General features: G+C 33.0%; 1 protein-coding gene across 9 annotated transcripts in view; it reads right to left on the bottom strand.

The window, feature by feature from the left end:
* ERBIN (erbb2 interacting protein) overlaps positions 1–20,875 on the bottom strand; it is a 101,261-nt gene that overhangs the window by 45,511 nt on the left and 34,875 nt on the right. For all 9 annotated transcript variants that reach the window (XM_014560389.2, XM_014560390.2, XM_014560391.2 and 6 more), the window contains exons 3-7: positions 19,208–19,405; positions 16,692–16,809; positions 6,868–6,946; positions 5,105–5,194; positions 2,921–2,977 (exon numbers count right to left, since the gene is read on the bottom strand). In XM_014560389.2, coding sequence (XP_014415875.1) covers positions 2,921–2,977; positions 5,105–5,194; positions 6,868–6,946; positions 16,692–16,809; positions 19,208–19,396 — 533 coding nt within the window. In that variant the 5' untranslated portion in view covers positions 19,397–19,405. The remainder of the gene's footprint in view (positions 1–2,920; positions 2,978–5,104; positions 5,195–6,867; positions 6,947–16,691; positions 16,810–19,207; positions 19,406–20,875) is intronic.

The following is a 20,875-nucleotide window of genomic DNA, read 5'->3' as shown; positions in this document are numbered from 1 at the left end:
TAGCAAAATACAAGCATATTATCAATATATTGTTAATAATTAGGAAATAAACATCATTAAAAACCAACGGGTTCCTTAAATTATGACACAAGAATACAGACTTCATATCTTCTCTTGAAATTTAACAATTTAAAAATAATAAAACTCACTTAAAACATTTTTCTGCCTTTTCAGCGAAAAAAAGTTAAGAACATATATCATAACTGTAATGTCATTATGTTATTGATCTAACAGAGGAAGCTAATTTTCCCCACTCCTTCCATTCTATCAACACTCCTTTAATTTAACTGATCCCACAACACCAATTTTTTTCAAAGCTTCTTTATTTAACTTAGATTTATGAGTGGCTATTCTCAGGTTCTATGAGGTACTACAATTCTTCTTCCATTATTCATATCTGTCTTTGTCCAGAAAACCTGTAAGTCAGTTCCAGTTTGCTTCATAACAAAGCAAAAGATTTTTCTAGGACCTTTCCCAAAAAAAGATTATAGACACTATGATATTAAACTCCTATGTCCATAATACTATACCAGATGGACACTTGAGAAAGATAAAAAGGGTTGTGAGGAGGGGTAAGATTGAAAGAAGAAAACATAATCTTGTTTTTCTTAATTCAAAATTCTTATAACGGTAACAGAAAAATTCACACGCAGCAATTAAGCACTGCATCAACAAAGGTAAGTGATTTAAAGAAGGGTTCAAAAAGAAAAGCAGTGTAATGGAAAATTTAATACAAACAACATCCTTAGAAAGTTAAGTTTTAAAACTGATTTCAGAAAATGTGAATGACACAGATATGTAACAAAAAAGAAATATATTGTAAAACCCTAAAAGCATCTCCATCTCAACTCGCTGCAGCTAACACTGGCAACTTTGGTCCTACTCATACACCATAAAAATCTACCTAAGACACAAAATTTTACCTTTTTTATTTTCATTTCACTTTCACGTCTTTTCATTTAAGATCCAGCTCCCTACTTCAAGGAGAAAGTAAAAACAATATCCCTCACATTTTCTCCTGTTTACCCCTAAAATTCCTCTGTACTTAATTCATTTTTACCTTTTCTTCTCCTGTTTCAGAGGAAAAATATGTATTCTTGGTGTTCTTAGTATTTTCCCCTTCAGGATTAAGACGGTATTGAATTTTATTTAACTACATATTTAAAACAGCTTTCCCACTGTTCTAATCTCTGATCATAAAAAGGTCCACTCACATAAACTGAATGCATATGACTTTCCTAACATTTAAAACTATGGCTTCTTTCTCATTTGTCAGGCTCAAATATTTTAATCATAAGTCTTAAAATGAAACCAGGAAAGGACTTAAGTGTAAATATACTGACAGAGCCCAATCTGAAGTTAAATAAGTAGTTAAAATATAAGAAGCTAAGACAAGTGAATTACCCATAATATCAGGGACATCACATTAATTGTAGGTTTAGCTATTTCAGTAAACAATTTACATTTTAGTTATTCAAAACCCTTAGCAGCCAAATTCTGAGCTAAGAATCAAACCTTAAAAATCTTAACCTTTTTTGAATTTTAATACAGATAATTCCCGTTTTAATTTATACTCACAACCATCACTATAAATTCCAATCATCCCAGTCTTTGGGGAATCAAAACTAGATATGCTCTTTGCTCTCAGACTTACATTCATGGTGGGGAGAGAAGGAAGGATCAAGTACATGTGCATATGTGAATACATTATGGGTCAGGTAGGAAGAAAGCAAAGTGTATTTTAAAAATTAGACTAATGTGGTTAATGTCATAATGGATATAAGTAAGATGCCACAGTAGTTTAATAAACAGAACAACCAACTACTGGAGAACTGGAGATGCTTCAATAAAGAGGTGCAACAAACTCTTGACAAATAAATTATAACAGGAATCTGAAAAGTTTTTTATACAGGTAGTAAATATTTTAGACTCCGCCCAAAGTCTCTGCACAACTCCTTGACTCTTACCACTGGAGAGCAAAAGCAGCCACAGGCAATATGTAAAAGAATGAATGTGATTCTAATGAAACTTTATTTACAAAAAACAGGTAGTGGGCCATATTTTACCATTCTGTAATTTGCCACTGCCTAGTCTGTAAAACTGTAGCAATTAATTCAGGGTGTTTTAAGACGTTTCTTCAATAAATGGACACAGAGCGCAGTGCATTTCGAGTTTGTAGATCTGCTCTATCTTACTCGCTCTTGGACTGCCAGCTCTTCTTGACATTAGCTTACCAGTAGGGGGCCCTCCACCCCATTTTTAATTTACAACACACTATAAAACCAGGCAAGTTCTTAGAATTACGGTCATTAGACTTCACATGAAGACCTCAGGAATCTCTACGTAAGAGCTCTAGACCTTTATTTGAGACTCAGGGGAGCTTTATCTACTTATTATTTTGACTTTGTCATACAAGACTGAGTTCCAGAGAGCTATGAAATCTCTATTAAATACCAACAAATCTATATAGATTTTTGTACTGAACACCAGTAACTAAAATATATGCCCATGGATGTCAGTTTTTTAGAATAATTTGCACTCATATTTTAGATATTAAAATGCTACTATTCCTCTAAGGATTTAAGAATTTAAAATTCTGTATGTGTAAGCACAATTTGTCCTTTATGATTCGATTATCACATTCTGTTGATTCTTATTTTGTGGTTGGCTACATTCCTTTGATAACTATGTAAGTTTAAAAAGCTAAAGCTCTAATCTGTTCTAAGAAACAATGATCAGTACACATACATAAACTAAAAAAATGTGCAATATTATTATATATATGTATTTACATGCAATATAATGTATAAGTGCAAACTGTAATAACTGAACATAATAAAACTGAAAAAGAAAAAAATTTTTCAAGAAAAAGAATTTAAAATTCTTACCTAAATTTCAGAAGGAAAGCACTATTACTTACTTTGGCAACATTTTCAACTGGTTTTCTCTAAGTTCTAGTATCTGGAGTTTAGTTAATCTGCAAAACAAAGAAAATAAATCATCTATGACAAAGATGAAGAATTTAATTAACAAATTAATACCATACTCTAAAATTTTAAAGCAACCAATATTTATTGTGTAATTACAATGTGCAGAATACTGTATTAAAAATTACACAGGAATACAAAGAAACATAAAGGAAGACAAGAGTATTTCTGCTCCTCAGAATTGCCTGGAGGGGCAGGGGGTAGGGGGAAGAGGTAAACACTTCTAGACATATTCAAAGCACAATCCTAGTGCATTTCATGCCTTTTTGTGAAAATGCCTCCCCAAATTATGAGTCATTAGTACACTAGAGAACAGTATTTCAACTCAAGAGTTCAGCTCTGAGAGAGAAAAATAAAAGGACATGGAAAAGGAGAAATCCTCTGGCATTCCAGTGATACACATTCCAATAAAACTACAGGATAATTATGAGCAGATTAAGTGATCCAGAGGTGCTAACTAATGCTACAATGGCAATCACATTACAATATATAAATGTATGAAAGTCAACATTTTGGATACTTTAAACTTATACAATGATATGTGTCAAATATATTTTAATCAAAAAAAAAAAGTGGTCTAAATGCCAGATACAGAAGAGAAATCTGAAAAGTACATGAAATATATACACATGTATACACATACATATAACATGAGTGCATGTACACATATATATATATGTATATAAATATACAAAGCATGATAATGTGACTCCCGTAGGACTGTCACTGGGCTGCTACAACGCCCAGAATTCTTTTTTCTTCATTGAAATATAATTGACTACAACATTATATTAGTTTCAGGTGTACAACATAATGATTCAATATTTGTATATGCGGTTGAATCTTGAACAACATGGGTTTGAATTGTGCATTTCCACTTATACATGAATTTTTTTCAGTACTAAATATTACAGTACTATACGATCCATAGTTGGCTGAATCCACAGATTGGGAACCTCAGATACTGAGAACTGTGGGTACAGGGGACTGATTATAAGTTACGTGTGGAATTCCAATGGTGCAGAGGATCAGCATCCCAACCCCTTCATTGTTCCAGGGTCAACTGTGTTGTGAAATGATCACCACAATAAGTCTACTTAACATCTGTCACCACGTATAGTAACCAAAATATTTTTTTTCTTGAGATAAGAACTTTTAAGATCTACTCTCAGAAATTTTCAACTACAGTCACCATGTTGTACATTACATCCCCACGATTTATTTATTTTATTAAGTGGAAGTCTGTACCTTTGACCACATTTTTGTCCCTCATCCCCCTGCCCCCACCACCTCTGGCAACCACCAATCTGTTCTCTGTATCTGTAAGCTTGGAGTTTTTTCATGCTTTTTCAGACTTCACATATAAGTGACATCATGTGGTATTTGTCTTTAAGACAAAAAGATGACTATAATATTAGTACGTTCTTGGAAAGCACTTTCTCTAGTAATTAATTTAAATACAAAAATAATTTGATACCTATTGTTCATTTATTCAATCATCTTTTCATTAAAAAGGTTACTCAGTGACTATATATTTTTTATTTGTTTGTTTGTTTGTTTATTTTCTTAGTAGAGGTACTAGGGATTGAACCCAGGACCTTGTGCATGCTAAGCGTGCACTCTACCACTGACTTATACCCTCCTCCTTACTCAGTGACTGTAACAGTTCTCAGTAAGGTATTGGGGGTGTGTACGGGTTGGGGAGCAATGGGGTGAACCCCAGAAACACATTTTTCTTTCCTCCAGAACTTTAAGTAAAGGCAGATAAACCAATAATTAGATCATTTTCAAAAGTGATAAAGTCTAAGAATAAAGCATCCTATCTCAAATATACAGAAAGCATCCCCATTTAAACTCTATTTTTACATACTTTAAAAACCAATTCAAATTTTAAAACACTTTTTTCTTTTAAATTTTCACTGTTCACTGCTTACATGGGAAAATAAATTCGAAGTCAAAACAAGTTCTGAAAGAACTATAAAAACCACAATGCTTTGAAATAATTACAAAACAAGAGCCTATGAAACTGTAATTAATAATGTTACTAAAGGAATTTATAGTTTTGTAAATTTTACAGGAACTAACAAGAAAAGGTTTTAGAAGAAACTATAATTTACCTGCCAAAATTAGCTGGCAAGAACTCAAGGAAAGCATCATTCAGATACAACTGGGTTAGGTTCAACAGCTGAGAAAACCCGTCAGGAAGCCTACATAAAACATACCAGAATTTAAATTAAATTCATATGCAGAATTTTAGTTTCTTAATAAAAATCTGCCTAAGAAAACTGTCTAAGCAACACATGTTCTTAACAAGTAATAGTCATCTCTTTACTTTTATGAGTGATCTTCAAATTTAGATTTGCCTTTTGTACTAACTTACCTGTTTAAATGTTTACACCTTCACCTTTTTGTAAAAACAATGCTTGCCTCAATAAGATAAAATCTACACAAGAGAGTCAACTATGAAAGAGCCACAACACACAGAAGTGTATCTCGGACATAACTATAACATCAACAGGAACACTTAAAATTCTCCTGATCTGACATCAATCCAAAGGACTAGATAAGGAATTCTAAACTTGTACAGTATTGACTTTTGGGGCTGGATAATTCTTTGCTGCTAGGAGGCTGTCTTCTGTATTGTAGGATGTTTATCAGAAACCCTAGCCTCCAGATCACTAGAAGCCAACTGCACTGCCCACCACCACAGGTTGTGGAAACCAAAAACATCTCCAGAATTTATCAAATAATCGTTAAAGGCAAAATGGGGTTCCCACTAATATAGATCATTTTCAATTTTAATATTCAGCCTCTGAATATTGTACAATTTTATAATAAGCAAATGAGAAGAAATAATATTAAAAGCTGAATAACATTTTAAGGTCATACATGAATCTACAAATAGCTTTATTTTAATTTCCTCTGGCTTACAAAACAAATTACAGATCTAGAACTTGATGCTAGACCAGGATTTTCAGATGAAGGTAAAACATCTTTCCATGTTTGTCTTGGATTTTAACAAGTATAAAAATGTCTTGAAGTAAGACACATCAGCCTTTGACTCCTATTCTTTCTCCCCTCCATATTCCCTCACAAGCGAAGTGGCTGTATGCTTGGAGAAACTCATTAAATACAGCATTATAGTAATGTGAAAGCTGGTTTCAACTTTCAACTTAGCTATACTAAGCTATGCCTCACACTGTTCATCGGCTGCTTCACCATTCCATCTTTGCAAAATTTAACAGCTGTGATGCCAGGAAAGTGTTGTTTATAGCCATTATCATCATAAAAGGATATATATGAACACTGGCATATGGTACGACCAATCGCATGGCTTTTCCCTTTTGCTATTGTTTTTATTTTTGACCTTTCAGTTTCTTTAATTACTTTCAAAAGTCTGAGTGTGCAACACATCAGATTTGCAGGTGAAGACTCACTTATATTGTGCAAGTAACACTGAGCTAGGAGACCTGGATTCTAGTCTCATTTCTGACATTAACCATCTGTGAGACCTGAAGAAAAACACTTTCATTATCTGTTTGGATGTCAAATTTATCTTTGTAAAACATAGGGTTAGAAAGATTAATTAAAAAGCTCCATTTTAACAAAGCTAAACTTTTGTTAGACCTTATGGGAATTGAAATAATCCAGGCTATGCTGTTTAAGGCCTGAGAGGGAATGTGTTTCTATGCTTTCATTTAAACACCTTGAAACAGATAAAAATATTTCAAGCATTAAAAAAAAAAACCAAACCACTAAAATTCTGTACAGATTTAAGACTGATACTAATTGTTCATTAAAATGTAGAAAGTAATATTCTACTATTTCATAGTTGCTTTATTCACGAAAGTAGCTTACAATTCAACAGAGAAGAACTTACTTGGAAATAGGATTTACACTGGCCTCCACAATTGTCAAAACTTTACAATTTTTTATATTTTCTGGGAACTCCTGTATTCCTAGAAAATGAACAAATAGTGATCAAATGACAAAGGACACAATCATAACAATACTAATAATTAACATACACCTTTAGATTTGAAATTTACTAACTAAATAGAATCCTGATAAACTGACAACACCAACATCAACCAAACAGAACCACCTCCACAATAAATTTCTCTTTTTTCTTTTGGCACTTTATGATTACCAATTATCTTTTTTCTTTATTAATTTTTTGGGGGGAATTTATTTCTCTCTCTCTATTTTATACACACACACACACACACACACACACACACACACACACACACACACACACATATGGAGGTACTGGGGATTGAACCCAGGACCTTGTGCATCTAAGCACACACTACCACTGAGCTATACCCTCCTCTCTCTGCCAATTATCTTAATTAGTTTTACCTTCCTTTCCTTCTCTTAGCTGTTCTGAAAAATCAGTGCCTTCTCTATGTGGTGTTAAGGACACAAAACACAGAACATTTAGCATTCTTTTTGTTTTCCTTAAGTAAAAAGCAGCATTACTTTTTAAATGCTGGGCTCCAGATTGAGCTGGCCTCTGATACATATAATACAGCTGAAAGCAAAGCTTAAGATAGAAGAGGCAGAAAATACGCATCAGATATGCTAGTGGATATGCCTAAGGCAGTTATACACCAAAACTTTTGTAAAGTACAACACAAATGTGACAAGTTAAATTACGGTAGTTTCCAAGTACTTACTCTTATTTCCTCGACTTACCTCAGCAAAAATACAGTTAACTATAGATTGTGAACTAGCAAAAATCCATAGACCAACTTTTAAGTAGTACTGTTATAATCTAGATTAAAGGAATGCTAATTAATAACTTTAAAAAAAGATTCCAAAAGTTCTGTGTTAACACATATTCCTCCACTAACACAATATGCTTATCCAACAGGGTTGACAGTAGGGGAATCACTGAAAGGTCTTTCATCTTCATCACTGGATGATTTTAAGTAAGCAAGTTTGCCACAGTGCCAAGTATAGAATTTCAGATGATGAAAAAATGAATGACAGAAAATCATCAACTGGAAAATATTACAGTAATAACTGATCAGCCCAATGGATGTTAATTAGTGGGTAAAACAAAGATGAGAAATAATATATTAATATAGTCTCAAAGTTTCTCCCCAAAGGATAGTTACTAAATTCTAAGAGGGAAAAAGTGAAGACATTTCACAGGCACCACTTAAACTGTTTCAAATCTAGTATCAGCAGTTAACAGCACCATCATGGGCAACTAATGTGAGATGCACTGAGAAGGGGTGCAACATCAACTGTCAAATTCCTGCCCAAAATACCCAATCTGAATTTAATCATAAGTAAACATCAAACTATTCCAAATAAAGGGAAATCCTGTAAAATTGGCCAGTAATCAAAACTGTCTAGGTCAAAAAAGACAAAGGAAAACAAAAGAACTACACAGGTTAAAAGGAGACCTACGAGACCTAACTCTGATGAATATCTAAATCTACTACACACAACACACACATCCACGTAAACTGGAAAAACCCGATTAAAAGTGGAGGACTGTATTGATGTCAACATCATTTTGTTCTATAATATTGCAAATACTACTACTGGGAGAAACTAGGTGATAAGTACACCACACCACTCCATAATGTTTCTTAAAACTGCACGTGAACCTACAATTATCTCAAAAAATAAAAAAACAAAACAAAACAAAACTAGGCTCAATGATTCCTTAAGGAACATTTTTATCAATGTTGTTATTAAAATTCAATTTCCCTAACAGTTTCCAGATAATTCGTTTTTTCAATTTTAGTTTAAGGAACTTTTGCTGGAATGTATGGAGTTCATGTAAATCTTCAAATCAGAAAATATAATCACTGATGGATATCTAATGATAATAAGGAATTAATGTCAGCTTTTATTTTTAAGTGTTATAATAGTAGAGTGGTTTCATCCCGAAGTACTTATATATGAAAGAAGTTGTCTGATTTGCTTTAAAATGACCAGAGGTGGCGAAGTAGGAAGTAAGATGAAACTACAACATACTGATAAATGTTGACTTTGGCTGGTAGGCATATCAGGTTTAATATGTTATTTTTTCTATTTAGATAACAGGATTAACCAAAAAAATGATTTTAAAACAGTTGTGGTACTTAAAGGGAAAAAATGAACAAAATGCTGGGGAGGAAAAGATTAAATCTAAGAAATAAATGGAAATTTTACAAATGATAAATATAATATCCAAGTGAAAAATCCATGACAGGATTAAAAGACTAGACACTGTAGGAGAAAATTTCATCAAGACAGAAGACAGAAACTAGCAATTCTGAAACACAGAGGGGAAAAAATGAAAAAATATGAAAAAACCTAGTGATACATGGGACAATGTTTAGCAGATTCACATATATTTACCTATCTTTAGAAGTTTGCTTACCAGGCACCACTAAGAATACATGCTCTTTGAGGGGAGAAGCTTTGCCTGCCTGTTCGCTACGGGAATAAGACATAACACATAGTTCTGTGTCACCAGATACTTTCAAATTCTTTTCCCAGATGGCAATACCAATTTTCATATTACAGCACTTATTTACATTCTTGTAGACATTTGATTATGTCTTTACTTTTTGCCAATATAAAGGGTTGAACCTCATCAGAAGTAGAAATATTAATTAAAACTAGATATTTTCCTGACATTTTCTAGAGATGCTGGATATACTTTCATGTCTTTACTTACCTACTTTTTAAATTGAAGTCCAGTTGATTTACAATATTATGTTAGCTTCAAATGTACAGCATAGTGATTGAGCATTTTTACAGATTATACCCTATTACGTTATTACACAATAATGGCTATAATTTCCTATGTTATACAACATATCCCTAAAGCTTATCTATTTTATACATAATACCTTGTATCTCTTAACCCCATATCCCCACCTTGCCCCCTCCCCATCTCTCTCCCTGCTTGTAACCACTAGTTTTCTATTCTGTTTCTGTTTTGCTATGTACATTTGTTTTATTTTTCAGATTCCATATATAAGTGGTATCATACAGTAAGTCTTTTTCTGACAGTTCACCATGCATAATACTCTCTAGGTCTGTCCATGTTGCTGCAAATGGCAAAATTTCATTCTTTTTTACGGATAAGCAATATTCCACTTTATGTATGTATGTGTGTGTGCACGCTCACGCGCCATGTCTTCTTTATCCATTCATCTGCTGATGGATACTTGGGTTGCTTCTCACTGATAGTTTTTATAACTTCTTCGAATTTCATGTTCACTCTACACTTTTACTGGATTACCTTTTAATTACTGGTTGTAAGCACTTTAGAGAAATACTACTATATCAAATTTTTTTTCACAGTCTGTCATGTATTTCTATTCTGTATTTTGTCATGTAGAAATTTCATTCCTTTACTGCTGTGCTTTATATATTTGCATAAGAAATATTTTCTATCCTGAAATCATAAAAATATTTTCCTATATTTTCTAATAACTTTAACTTCTTGCTTTCTTATTACCTAACCTATCTGCAATTTATTTTAGTATATACAGGTAAGTTCTGTTTTTACTATTTTCCATATAAGAACACTGCAGCAACACTAATGAAATATTTGTTTTCCTTATTCCACTGATTTGAACGGGCATCTCTATCATATTCCAAATTCTCACATGGTAATGTTTCTGGACAGTCTTTTCCATTACACTCTTCTACTGATCTATTCCACAGTTTTATGTTCTTCCTCTGTTTAGATCATACTGCAGGTTTTCTGCTAAGTCCACTTCTACGTATGTGTGATGGACTGATTACATTTATGATCTCAGTCCCTAATGCACCAGCTCCTCCCCTCAAAATGTGAAGTGTAATTTCCCTAATCCTGATTCTGTTCTGTTCTGGCCACTGAAACATTAGCACAGTTGATGAAATCAAAGGTTTAAAAAAGCTCCCTCATTTCTACTAGCTCTCAGGTTCCTCTTGCCGTCCCATGAGAACATGCTTGGGATGCCCAGGTGAGCCTGATGGAGGATGAAATCCACAGCAGAGCTGCTCCTGTCATTCCAGCAAAGGATTCCCAACATTTCCATTTAAACAGTTTTTATCTAGTTTTGTTATTAAAGTTTTATTACCCTTATAAACTAAGTTGAGTACTTTCCCCCTTCCTCATCTCTAGAACAGTTCTCATAAATTAAGAGATTTTCCCATTCCATGAGGTTTCACCAAAGTTGTCCCTAAAACTAGGTGAGCAATTTTTCTATTAATTCGTTTCAGTATTTTCAGTTTTCTACTTCTTCTTGAGTTGGTTTTGGAAATTTTTCATTTCATCTAAGTTTTAAACTTTAGTGGCTTTATAGGATTCATTTTCTTTTGAGTGAAAAATCATTTTTAAATAAAATTAACGTAATAGGGATGTGAGATGTTGCTTTTGAAGGGAATGAGGGACAGGAATTTTCTTAACAGTAAAATTAAAACTTGACAACCCTATTACAAGTCCCAAAAATGGAACTACTAAAAAGCATTCCTTTTACCTGGACATGAAACATTTCAAATGTACATTTTAGGGCACTTATTCAATGAATTACTTAATAGTATCTATTTGCTTCTTATATTACTGGTAATAGGTCTTATTTAGGCTGACTCAAGTCTCTGTTCTAAACACATGTAACTGTTTAGTACACTGTACTTTTGTACAACAATGGTTAAATTTGACTTACCCGCCAATAATAACATATCTATTTTTTACACTAATTTTTCTTCCTTCTTTTCTTCCATTTATGTACATACAAAATATTTAATGTTACTGAATCTTACAAATTTAGGAGTTAATTTCCTATCAACTAACAAATTATTTGTCTCAAGCGATAATTCTACTAAGGATACATTAAAATAACCCTCCTAATACACTAAAATAGCACCCTTTTGCTAAACTGGCTACATATATTTTTAGGAGGGTGACTGCCAGGCCTAAGGGATATATATCTGATGGCAGCAGAGACCCCCAGGGCAGATGTGGAGACAAAGAGGAATAGAGTAAAAAAATGAAAAGGTTTGGAGTACTATGAAAAAGGTGCCATGAACACTTTTTGAAAATTACTATATTTAATTTCAAATGGTATGTATTTCATTTCTCTTGAGTAAACACCATAGAATAGAATTACTGAGTTTGTCATATGCCTACTGATGTGGTGAATAACACTGATTCATTTTCAAATATCAAACCAGCCTTGAATGCCCAGAATGGGTCAGTCCCACTTGGTTGTGCTGAATAATTCTTACCACATCTACAAAAAAAAAATCCACACTTACAGGGAGGGTGGGGGAAGGGCATTCTATACTGTTCTCATTTGAGCCACATTTCATTTTAAAAGTTAATAAAAGCCAATAAAATGAGCTATATAGCTAAAGTCTATAATGTATCTTGAAATAGTATACATAAATTCTATCATTCCAAGAGCTATAATAATTTTAGTACATGATAAAGTCTATCTAAGGAGAAAAAGACCAAACACTATAGTATGTTCTACTGACCTAAAATTTTATATAAAGGAAGAATAACTTTAAGAATTCTATGTTGACTTCTACAATTTTAATATTTAATGGAAAACTAATGCTTGCATCATCTTCCATAAATACAAACATATACTTCATTATTTTTCAAATTTTAAAGTACTTTATTCCATAGCATGTGGTTTATAAAAAGTAACCAATAAGTATCTGTGAAATTAGTAATTCTAAATCATCTTCACTTTCAGATAAGTAGTAGTAATTTTGTCCTAAGGAAGTAGTTCTGAAATACTCATTGGTTTTCCGCTTTTACAAGTTGCCAGCAATGTTTTTACTATGAGTTCAGTTCTTACCATACATATGTTCCAGGTACCTCCGACTCCCTCCCCTCTCCTTAACTCCAGATAAGAATTTTCAAATGCCCTTTAGGTATTGTTCAGGTACCTTAAATAAAATATATCCCAAACTAAAATTACCTAGTCTCTGTATTATTTAGCAAATATGTACCAACTAATACACATACAGTGCCAGACACTATGCTATGGACTGTAGGTACTGAGACATAGTTCCTTTTCTTGAGAGCTAAAATGTAGCAAGGAAAACAAGTATTTTCCTTCTAATGGTTTCCTTCCTTCCTCAGCAGTGTTCCTTCTTAGTATCTTCTGAACCTTTCTCCTTCCTCCAGATCTCTTTAGGCCTCTTTTCTTTCATACTCACACCCTTGATGATTGTATCTAATCTCAGGCTTTATATACCATCTATATGCTGGCAACTCCCAAATATGTATAGCTAGCACACTTTCCTCTTGATTGAACTCCAAACTCCTATTAACATTTGGATATCTTATCTTAAATGTAACATGTCCTAAAATAAGCCCCTGATTTTTTCCATTAAAAATTACAACTCCCATAGATGCCTCCATCTCAGCTGGCACCAGCTCTATCCTTCCACATGCATGATAGACCAATACCACTGAGATCTCCTTGACTGTTATCTCACATCCCACATCAAAACCAGCACAAAATCATGCTAACTCAATCCTCAGGTGTTTCTAGAGTCTGTCTACATCTGGTAACTTCCACCACTATCACCAGAGGCGACAGAAAGAGCACCTAAAGAGGTTACTTTTCACCCTTGTACCATAGTGCTCCTGCATAGAGTAAATCTTTAAAATCCAAGTCCAGCTCATGCTCTAAATGGAAGTAAATGCCAAAGTACATGCATGTCATCTTCAATTTCTTTCATTAGTGTCTTATAGTTTTTGGAGTACAGGTCCTTTGCCTCCATGGGTAGGTTTATCGCTAGGTATTTCATTCTTTTTGGTGTGATGGTAAATGGGATTGTTTCCTTAATTTCTTTTTCTGTTATTTCGTTGTTACTGTTTAGAAATGCAATGGATTTCTGTATATTAGTTTTGTATCCTGCAACTTTACCAAATTCACTGATGAGCTCTAGTAGTTTTCTGGTCACTTCTTTAGGGTTTTCTATGAATAGTATCATGTCATCCATGAACAGTGACAGTTTTACTTCCACTTTTCCGATTTGGATTCCCTTTATTTCTTTTTCTTCTCTAATTGCTAAGGTTAGGACTTTCAAAATTACATTGAATAAAAGTGGTGAGAGTGGGCATCCTTGTCTTGTTCCTGATCTTACAGGGAATGCTTTCAGCTTTTCACCATTGAGTATGGTGTTAGCTGTGGGTCTGACATATATAGCTTTTATTATGTTGAGGTATATTCCCTCTATGCCCACTTTCTGGAGAGTTTTTATCATAAATTTATGTTGAATTTTCTCAAAAGCTTTTTCTGCATCTATTGAGATAATCATTAATTAATTAATGTGGTGTATCATATTGATTGATTTGCAGATATTGAAAAATCCTTGCATCCCCAGGATAAATCCCACTTGGGGAAGAAAACTGAATTTGAAAACACACGTGCACTTCAATGTTCATAGCAGCACTATTAGCCAAGACATGGAAACAACCTAAATGTCCATCAACAGATTACTAGGTAAAGAAGATGTGTTTACACACACACACACACACACACACACACACACACACACACACACACACTGAAATACTACTGAGTCATAAAAAAGAATAAAATAATGGCATTTGCAGCAACATGGATGGACCTGGAGATTGTCATTCTAAGTGAAGTCAGAAAGAGAAAGAAAAATGTAATATGATATTGCTTTTACATGGAATCTAAACAACAGGATACAGATGAACTTATCTACAAAACAGAAACAGACTCACATAACAGAGAACAAACAAACTTATGATTACCAGGAGGTAAAGGAGGTGGGAAGGGATAAATTGGGAATTAAAAATTTGCACTTCTTGGGGAGTGATGGAAATGTTAGCTATCTTGATTGTGGTGGCAGTTTCACTGGTGCATACATCTATCAAAATTCCACAAATTGTACATCTGAAATATGTGTAGTTTACTGTATAGGAATCACAATAAAAGGTGTTAAAAAATAGTAATAAAGGCTAGTAATAAACAGTACAGAATATAACACTGAGTTCCAGTGTTAACAGGAACTGCATACTCAAATGATGATACTGGCTAGAGGTTAAGAGCTGTATGATATGGACCAGGTATAATACAACGAGTGGTAGTGTTTATCCTAAGTCTTTTGGTCATATACAAATTATCTACAACTCCTCAAAAACACTCATAAGCTGACAGAATTGTATAAAGTAGATACAAGCAACAAGGAATTGCTGAAAACTAGGACAAAAAATGGGGGGGACACTACAGTCCAACAGGCTGTCATAGCTTAAACACATTATTCTTTAAGAAATTGCATTAAAGTCTAAGATATTAATTTAATGATACTGCAGGGCCATAATTATACCATTCTCAATTCTAAGTAATAAATCTGGGGTTAGTGCATTTTCAGGAGGATATATTGAGCCAAGTAATAGTTTCATACCATGAAAACCAGTGGCATGGTTTACTAACCTTTCCCAGATGCATACAATTTTATCAATAATACCCAGATTCTTTCAGGTTTCTTTCCTTACACCTTAACATCTCTCATTTAGAAAGGACAAAAAGTAGAAAAGATACTCCTTTGGGGTAGAACATTGCACTTGATGATTTCTATTGTCACAACTACTCTAATGTTCTGTAACACTACTTAACTGTCAGCATACAAAGATCTACAATGGTAATGAATCAAGTCCATTTGCTCTGGAATTTATCAAGCAGAAATCATCAGAAGAAAACTCACACAAATTAAAAACCAACTGACCTGAACTCTACAAAAACAACAATATCATAAAAATGGGCAAAGTATTCCTGGTTTTTAGAGATCAAAGAGACACAACTAAATGCTTACAGGAATGCTATAGGTGATTTTTAACTTGAAGGTGGGGACAGCGTGGGCAAATAGTTAAAAAGGACACTACTGGGCAACGGAAAACGCGATGTCAAATTTCTTGAGAGTGATAATGACACTGGTTATATATAAGGATTTCCTTATTATTGGGAAATGCTTATTCCAATCTTATTCCAATATAATATGTTCATTCTAAAATTTAAGTTTCTACTTCTCTCTCCCTCCAAGGTAAGCACTTAACATTTTCGGAATATATCTACCACACTTCCTTCAATGTTTATCAAACTAAACAAAACTAAATCAAGATTATATGCCCCAGGGGAACAGTGACCATATCCTTTTACTTCTCATCATTAACTGTAATCCAAGCTCCTAAAAATGTATCTGGCACAGAGTGATCTCTCAATAAATATTTGTTGATGTTCAATTCATTTACATTGCACAACCTTTTTTTTTAACCTTTAATACTACACTGTAAATATTTTATGTCACTATTGAGGGAGCTACACTACAGTCCACTCTTATAGATGTATCAAATTATGTAATGAACAAGGGTCATTACAGTTGTTACCAGTTTCTCATCATTATGAACAGGGGAATGACCATATATAAATACAGAAATTTAAAGATATATATACCTATGTACATGTATGTATCCACAGCATTTTAATTAAGTGGTCATTTTAAATTGTTTATACTTACTCTACCTTGCTTTAAGCTCTCATTGATCATTTATAGATATAAATATATATGAAATCTAATAGGATAATACATTAATTACAATCTGACTTTCTAGTTTCATCTTATTATTTGCTAAAACACAGCAGAAATTTTAGTAATATAATATAACATGTTCCTAAGTACAAAAAGTTAAGGGCAAAAAAATCTTACCATTCTTGCTGACATCCAGTTCCCTGAGATTAATGAGATTTGCAATAGATGCTGGTAACGCTGTTAAATCATTATCAGGCAAACTCAGCTTGTGTAGAGACTGACAGTTAAAAAGTTGCTATTAAAAAAAGGTGAAAAAGGATTTTGATTATTCCTTAAGATTCCTTAAATATTTCATTTATTAATCTTTTTGAAAATAAGCATTATAAATGTCATTAAAACTGAATGAGTTATACCTACACAAATACCAGAAAAGATCTCACTGTTTTTTGCTTTTATGGCTCTGAAGACATTGGACTACTCAGAATGATTTATATCCTCACACTTCTGCCCTGGGCAAAATGCATTTAGTGAAAATAAGTATATGGTATATTTTCTGTTGAGGTCATAAAAAATTAATCGCTGTTGAATATGGTGAACTATGGAATTTATATTTCAAGCATCCTTATTCCAAAATGAAAGTTTATATAAATTAAGTTCAAATATGTACATTTAAAATGACTCAAAATATAAAATTCTGATTTGGGAGGACAAAATAAATAAGGGAACAAATACACTGGTATGCTAAAATCACAATAACGAAATGTGACCTAAACGTACTTAAACAAAAGCAGTAAGTAAACGGGCCAATTCTAAGTTTCATAGCAAAAAAAAACCTGTATGGAACACAGAGGCTGTTCAGGCACTGAAAACACTCTGTATGATAGCATAATGATGAATACATGTCATTACACATTTGTCCAAACCCACAGACTATACAACACCAAGAGTGAACCGTAATATAAACTATAGCCTTTGGGTGATTATGATTTTTCAACAAAGGTTTATCAATTTTAACCACTCTGGTGAGTTAACCACTCTGGTACTACTCTGGTGGGGGATATTCATAATGGTAGAGGTTATGCATGTGGGGCACAGGGTAGGTATTTGGGAAATCACTATACCTTTCTCTTAATTTTTCTGTGAACCCAAAACTAATCTAAAAAAAGTGAAGTCTTTAGGAAAAAAACTTTTGTTAGCATAGTACTGAATAAACCCTATTTAAGAAGAGCATTCTTCCAGAAATGGAAAATTCTTAGGCATGATAAGTGATTCAGTTAACTGCACTATCATAGTAAGCCTCTCTCTTCTCAACACAGTCCCCAGACTGAGACCTTGCTGGTGGTGATTAAAGAAAGAGATGAATTTTAGTCTTTCATGTTCTCTGGGAGAACTAGCTAAAGAAGATAAATTACCTGATGAAGAACATCACACAAGGAAACAGTCAATTACAAAGCACTCTACCACAATCTAGGAAAATAATTCATAAACATGCAACCCACAACCTTTAATATTTTATCCTGGGCACACACAGATTTCTTTATAAGATAATCTTGGATGGCACTGTCTTTCAAAATGTTTTTACTGCTGGCCACTGAAGAAAAGCCTTTTTCAAAATACTGCCAGCCAGTTTGTATATATACACAAACACAAATTTAAAATATTGTTACCACTGATACATGTTACACTCTCTATTTTCTACTCTATTATAGTTAGGGTTGCCAGGTAAAACAGGATGACTGATTAAATTTGGATTTCAGATAAACAATATTTTTTAATAAAATGATGTCATATATTGCATGAGATACACTTACACTAAAAAAATTATTTTTTATCCAAAAATTGCAATTTACTTGGGGAGCTTATAATATTATTTTCTAAATCTGCCAGTTCAAATCATAGTTCATTTTTTGGAAATCCCACACATATTAAATTGACTTTTATGAGCTACTAAGGAGTCTCCTCCACCCACAGCTTGAAAAACACTGCTGTCTGGGTGGTAAAACTCTCTGAACAAATTAGAACTATTGCAGTTTCTTCCCTCTAAAATAAGAAATCGAGTAGAGGATGAAGAGGGATTAGAATTTAAGAAAAAAAAAAGTAGCCACTAAAAATTTTTAGCAAAGATGGTGTCATTGTGAGAAGAGGCTTCATGGCAACAAACCAACTTTCTCCTGCTAGTTGTTACGTTTCAGAAATGTTAAATCCTCCAAAATCTTTCCAAACAAACTGAAATGGGGCAAACACAATACTACCTTTAAAAGGCTGTTTAACAACAAAATTATGATGTGATAACTAAAAGGAAAATTTATCCTCAATTACAATAATGCACCAATCAATGGTTCATGAAAATTAGAAAGAGAAAACACTAATTTCAATTCTTTGTCTAGTTAAACTGACTGGCTGCAGAAATTGTGTAGTCTTATCTACCCTAGTGGCTATAACAAAACTGGAATTAAATATAACATTTTAAATTATATGCACAAATATTCAAGCAATTAATTTGAAGAAATAAAGGTTAAAAACGCTATTAACAAATTTTTGAATTGTGCTGCATACTCTAAGATGAAATTAAACCACAAAAACGGAAACAATGCACACAAATGTATCTGCAGCATTAGGGCAATGTTAGGAATATCATCTTTCTAGGCATAAAAATAACCAAAGTCAATTCTTGCAGGAAAGTATTAACATACCTTTGGAAGCTCTTCAATCTGATTAGCATCCAAATAGAGCTCCTCCAAAGTTTTTTCAAAAGTAAAAATCTCTTTGGGAACCTGTTCCAAACTGCAATGAGAATAATCAAGAGTAGTGACAGTCTCCTCTTCTCCACGTAGACAACGACATGGTACCAACCGCACAAACAAACTTCGTTTTGTAGTCATTTTTAGACACTGCAATATTCAAATAAAAATAAACTTAGTAAAAACATATGTATTATAACAATGTTTCAAAATGAATCATTCCAATTCAGTTCTCAGTTTACCACACATAAATATCTTCTCCCCTACACACTCAAATGGAATGCATTTATCATTGCTTTGCTATCAAATTTTATATACAATGAATTTCAAATAAAACTCAAGCATTTTAGGACTTTACAAAATGATTTGTAAAGTAACCATTTATATGCTTTTGTAAGAACAATGCCTTATGAGTCTGCTCACCCTCAACAAGAAAAACTCTAATACAACAAAGATATTTAACTTCTGACTAAGCTGTTTCTTAATTAAGAACTTGACTATATGCAGTTCTGAGTAGAAAGCGGGAGTGCAAAGATATTTTCAGGTCTTCTAACCAGCCATTAACTTTCCTATAACTCTCCCACGTCAAAATCACAATCTATGCCAAACACACTTTGTTTCAATTAATACCGGTGTTTTAATTTTTCTAAAGAGTTTATAGGTCTTGTATTTGTTTAAGGTTATACATTAGAGAAGAAATTTGCTTCAATAAAATGCAGAGTTCATTTTCAATCTAATTGAAGGAAAGGTTCAATTCTGAATTAGTGAAAATTCTCAAGGCTAATTTTATTAAGAACACAATGTACGTACATAGGTTAATTCCAACTAGGCTAATGTATTAGCAAGTCTATTTCAATAAATAAGAATGACTGCTAATTAATGTTATCAATTCCTGTAAAAAAATAAATAAATAATAGATTCTTGAGCTCAGCAGAAGACTCTACTAGAATATTAGATTACTTCTAACCAGACCCAAGATCAGGTTGAAGTTAGTGAGGCAAATGCCTCAGGCACAAAATGCAAGAAGGCACCAAAAACACTGAGTAATCAAATTAAATATTTTAATGCAATAACTTTCTTAAGAAAATCAAAATCACTGAAAAGTATTCCATTAATGAACAAAATGGCTAATTTTAAAATAAAGATAGAATCAGTATTACCTTTCTTTTGCCTCAGGCTCCAATGTGGCTATACAAGGCACTGCTTCTAACTCTTCTAGTTCAAATTATAGGATGTTCTTAAAATGTCTGACAATACGATAAATACTTCCCTTGCAACTGAAAAAAAAATCTGACTATTCTTACTCAATTACCATAAGCGTTAAATTCTTTATATAAACTGTATACTTATTCTCATTTCATCCTCATGTGTCTTTCTAAGGCATGTACTATTATTATCACTATTTTTCTACAAAGAAACTGATTCTGTGCTCTAAGTGAACTATACTGCTTCTCAATATATAATGATATACTTGAACTGAGGTTCACGAAATAATTCAAATATCAATAGGTCTTAATTTGGGGCGTATTTATATTTATTTTATTTATTTATTTAAATGGCAGTACTGCGGATTGAACACAGGACTTCATGCATGCTAGGCAAACACTCTGTAACACTGAG

This window comes from Camelus ferus, chromosome 3, assembly GCF_009834535.1.
Source record: "Camelus ferus isolate YT-003-E chromosome 3, BCGSAC_Cfer_1.0, whole genome shotgun sequence".
Taxonomy (NCBI): domain Eukaryota; kingdom Metazoa; phylum Chordata; class Mammalia; order Artiodactyla; family Camelidae; genus Camelus; species Camelus ferus.
This window is presented reverse-complemented; position numbering and strand designations above follow the sequence as displayed.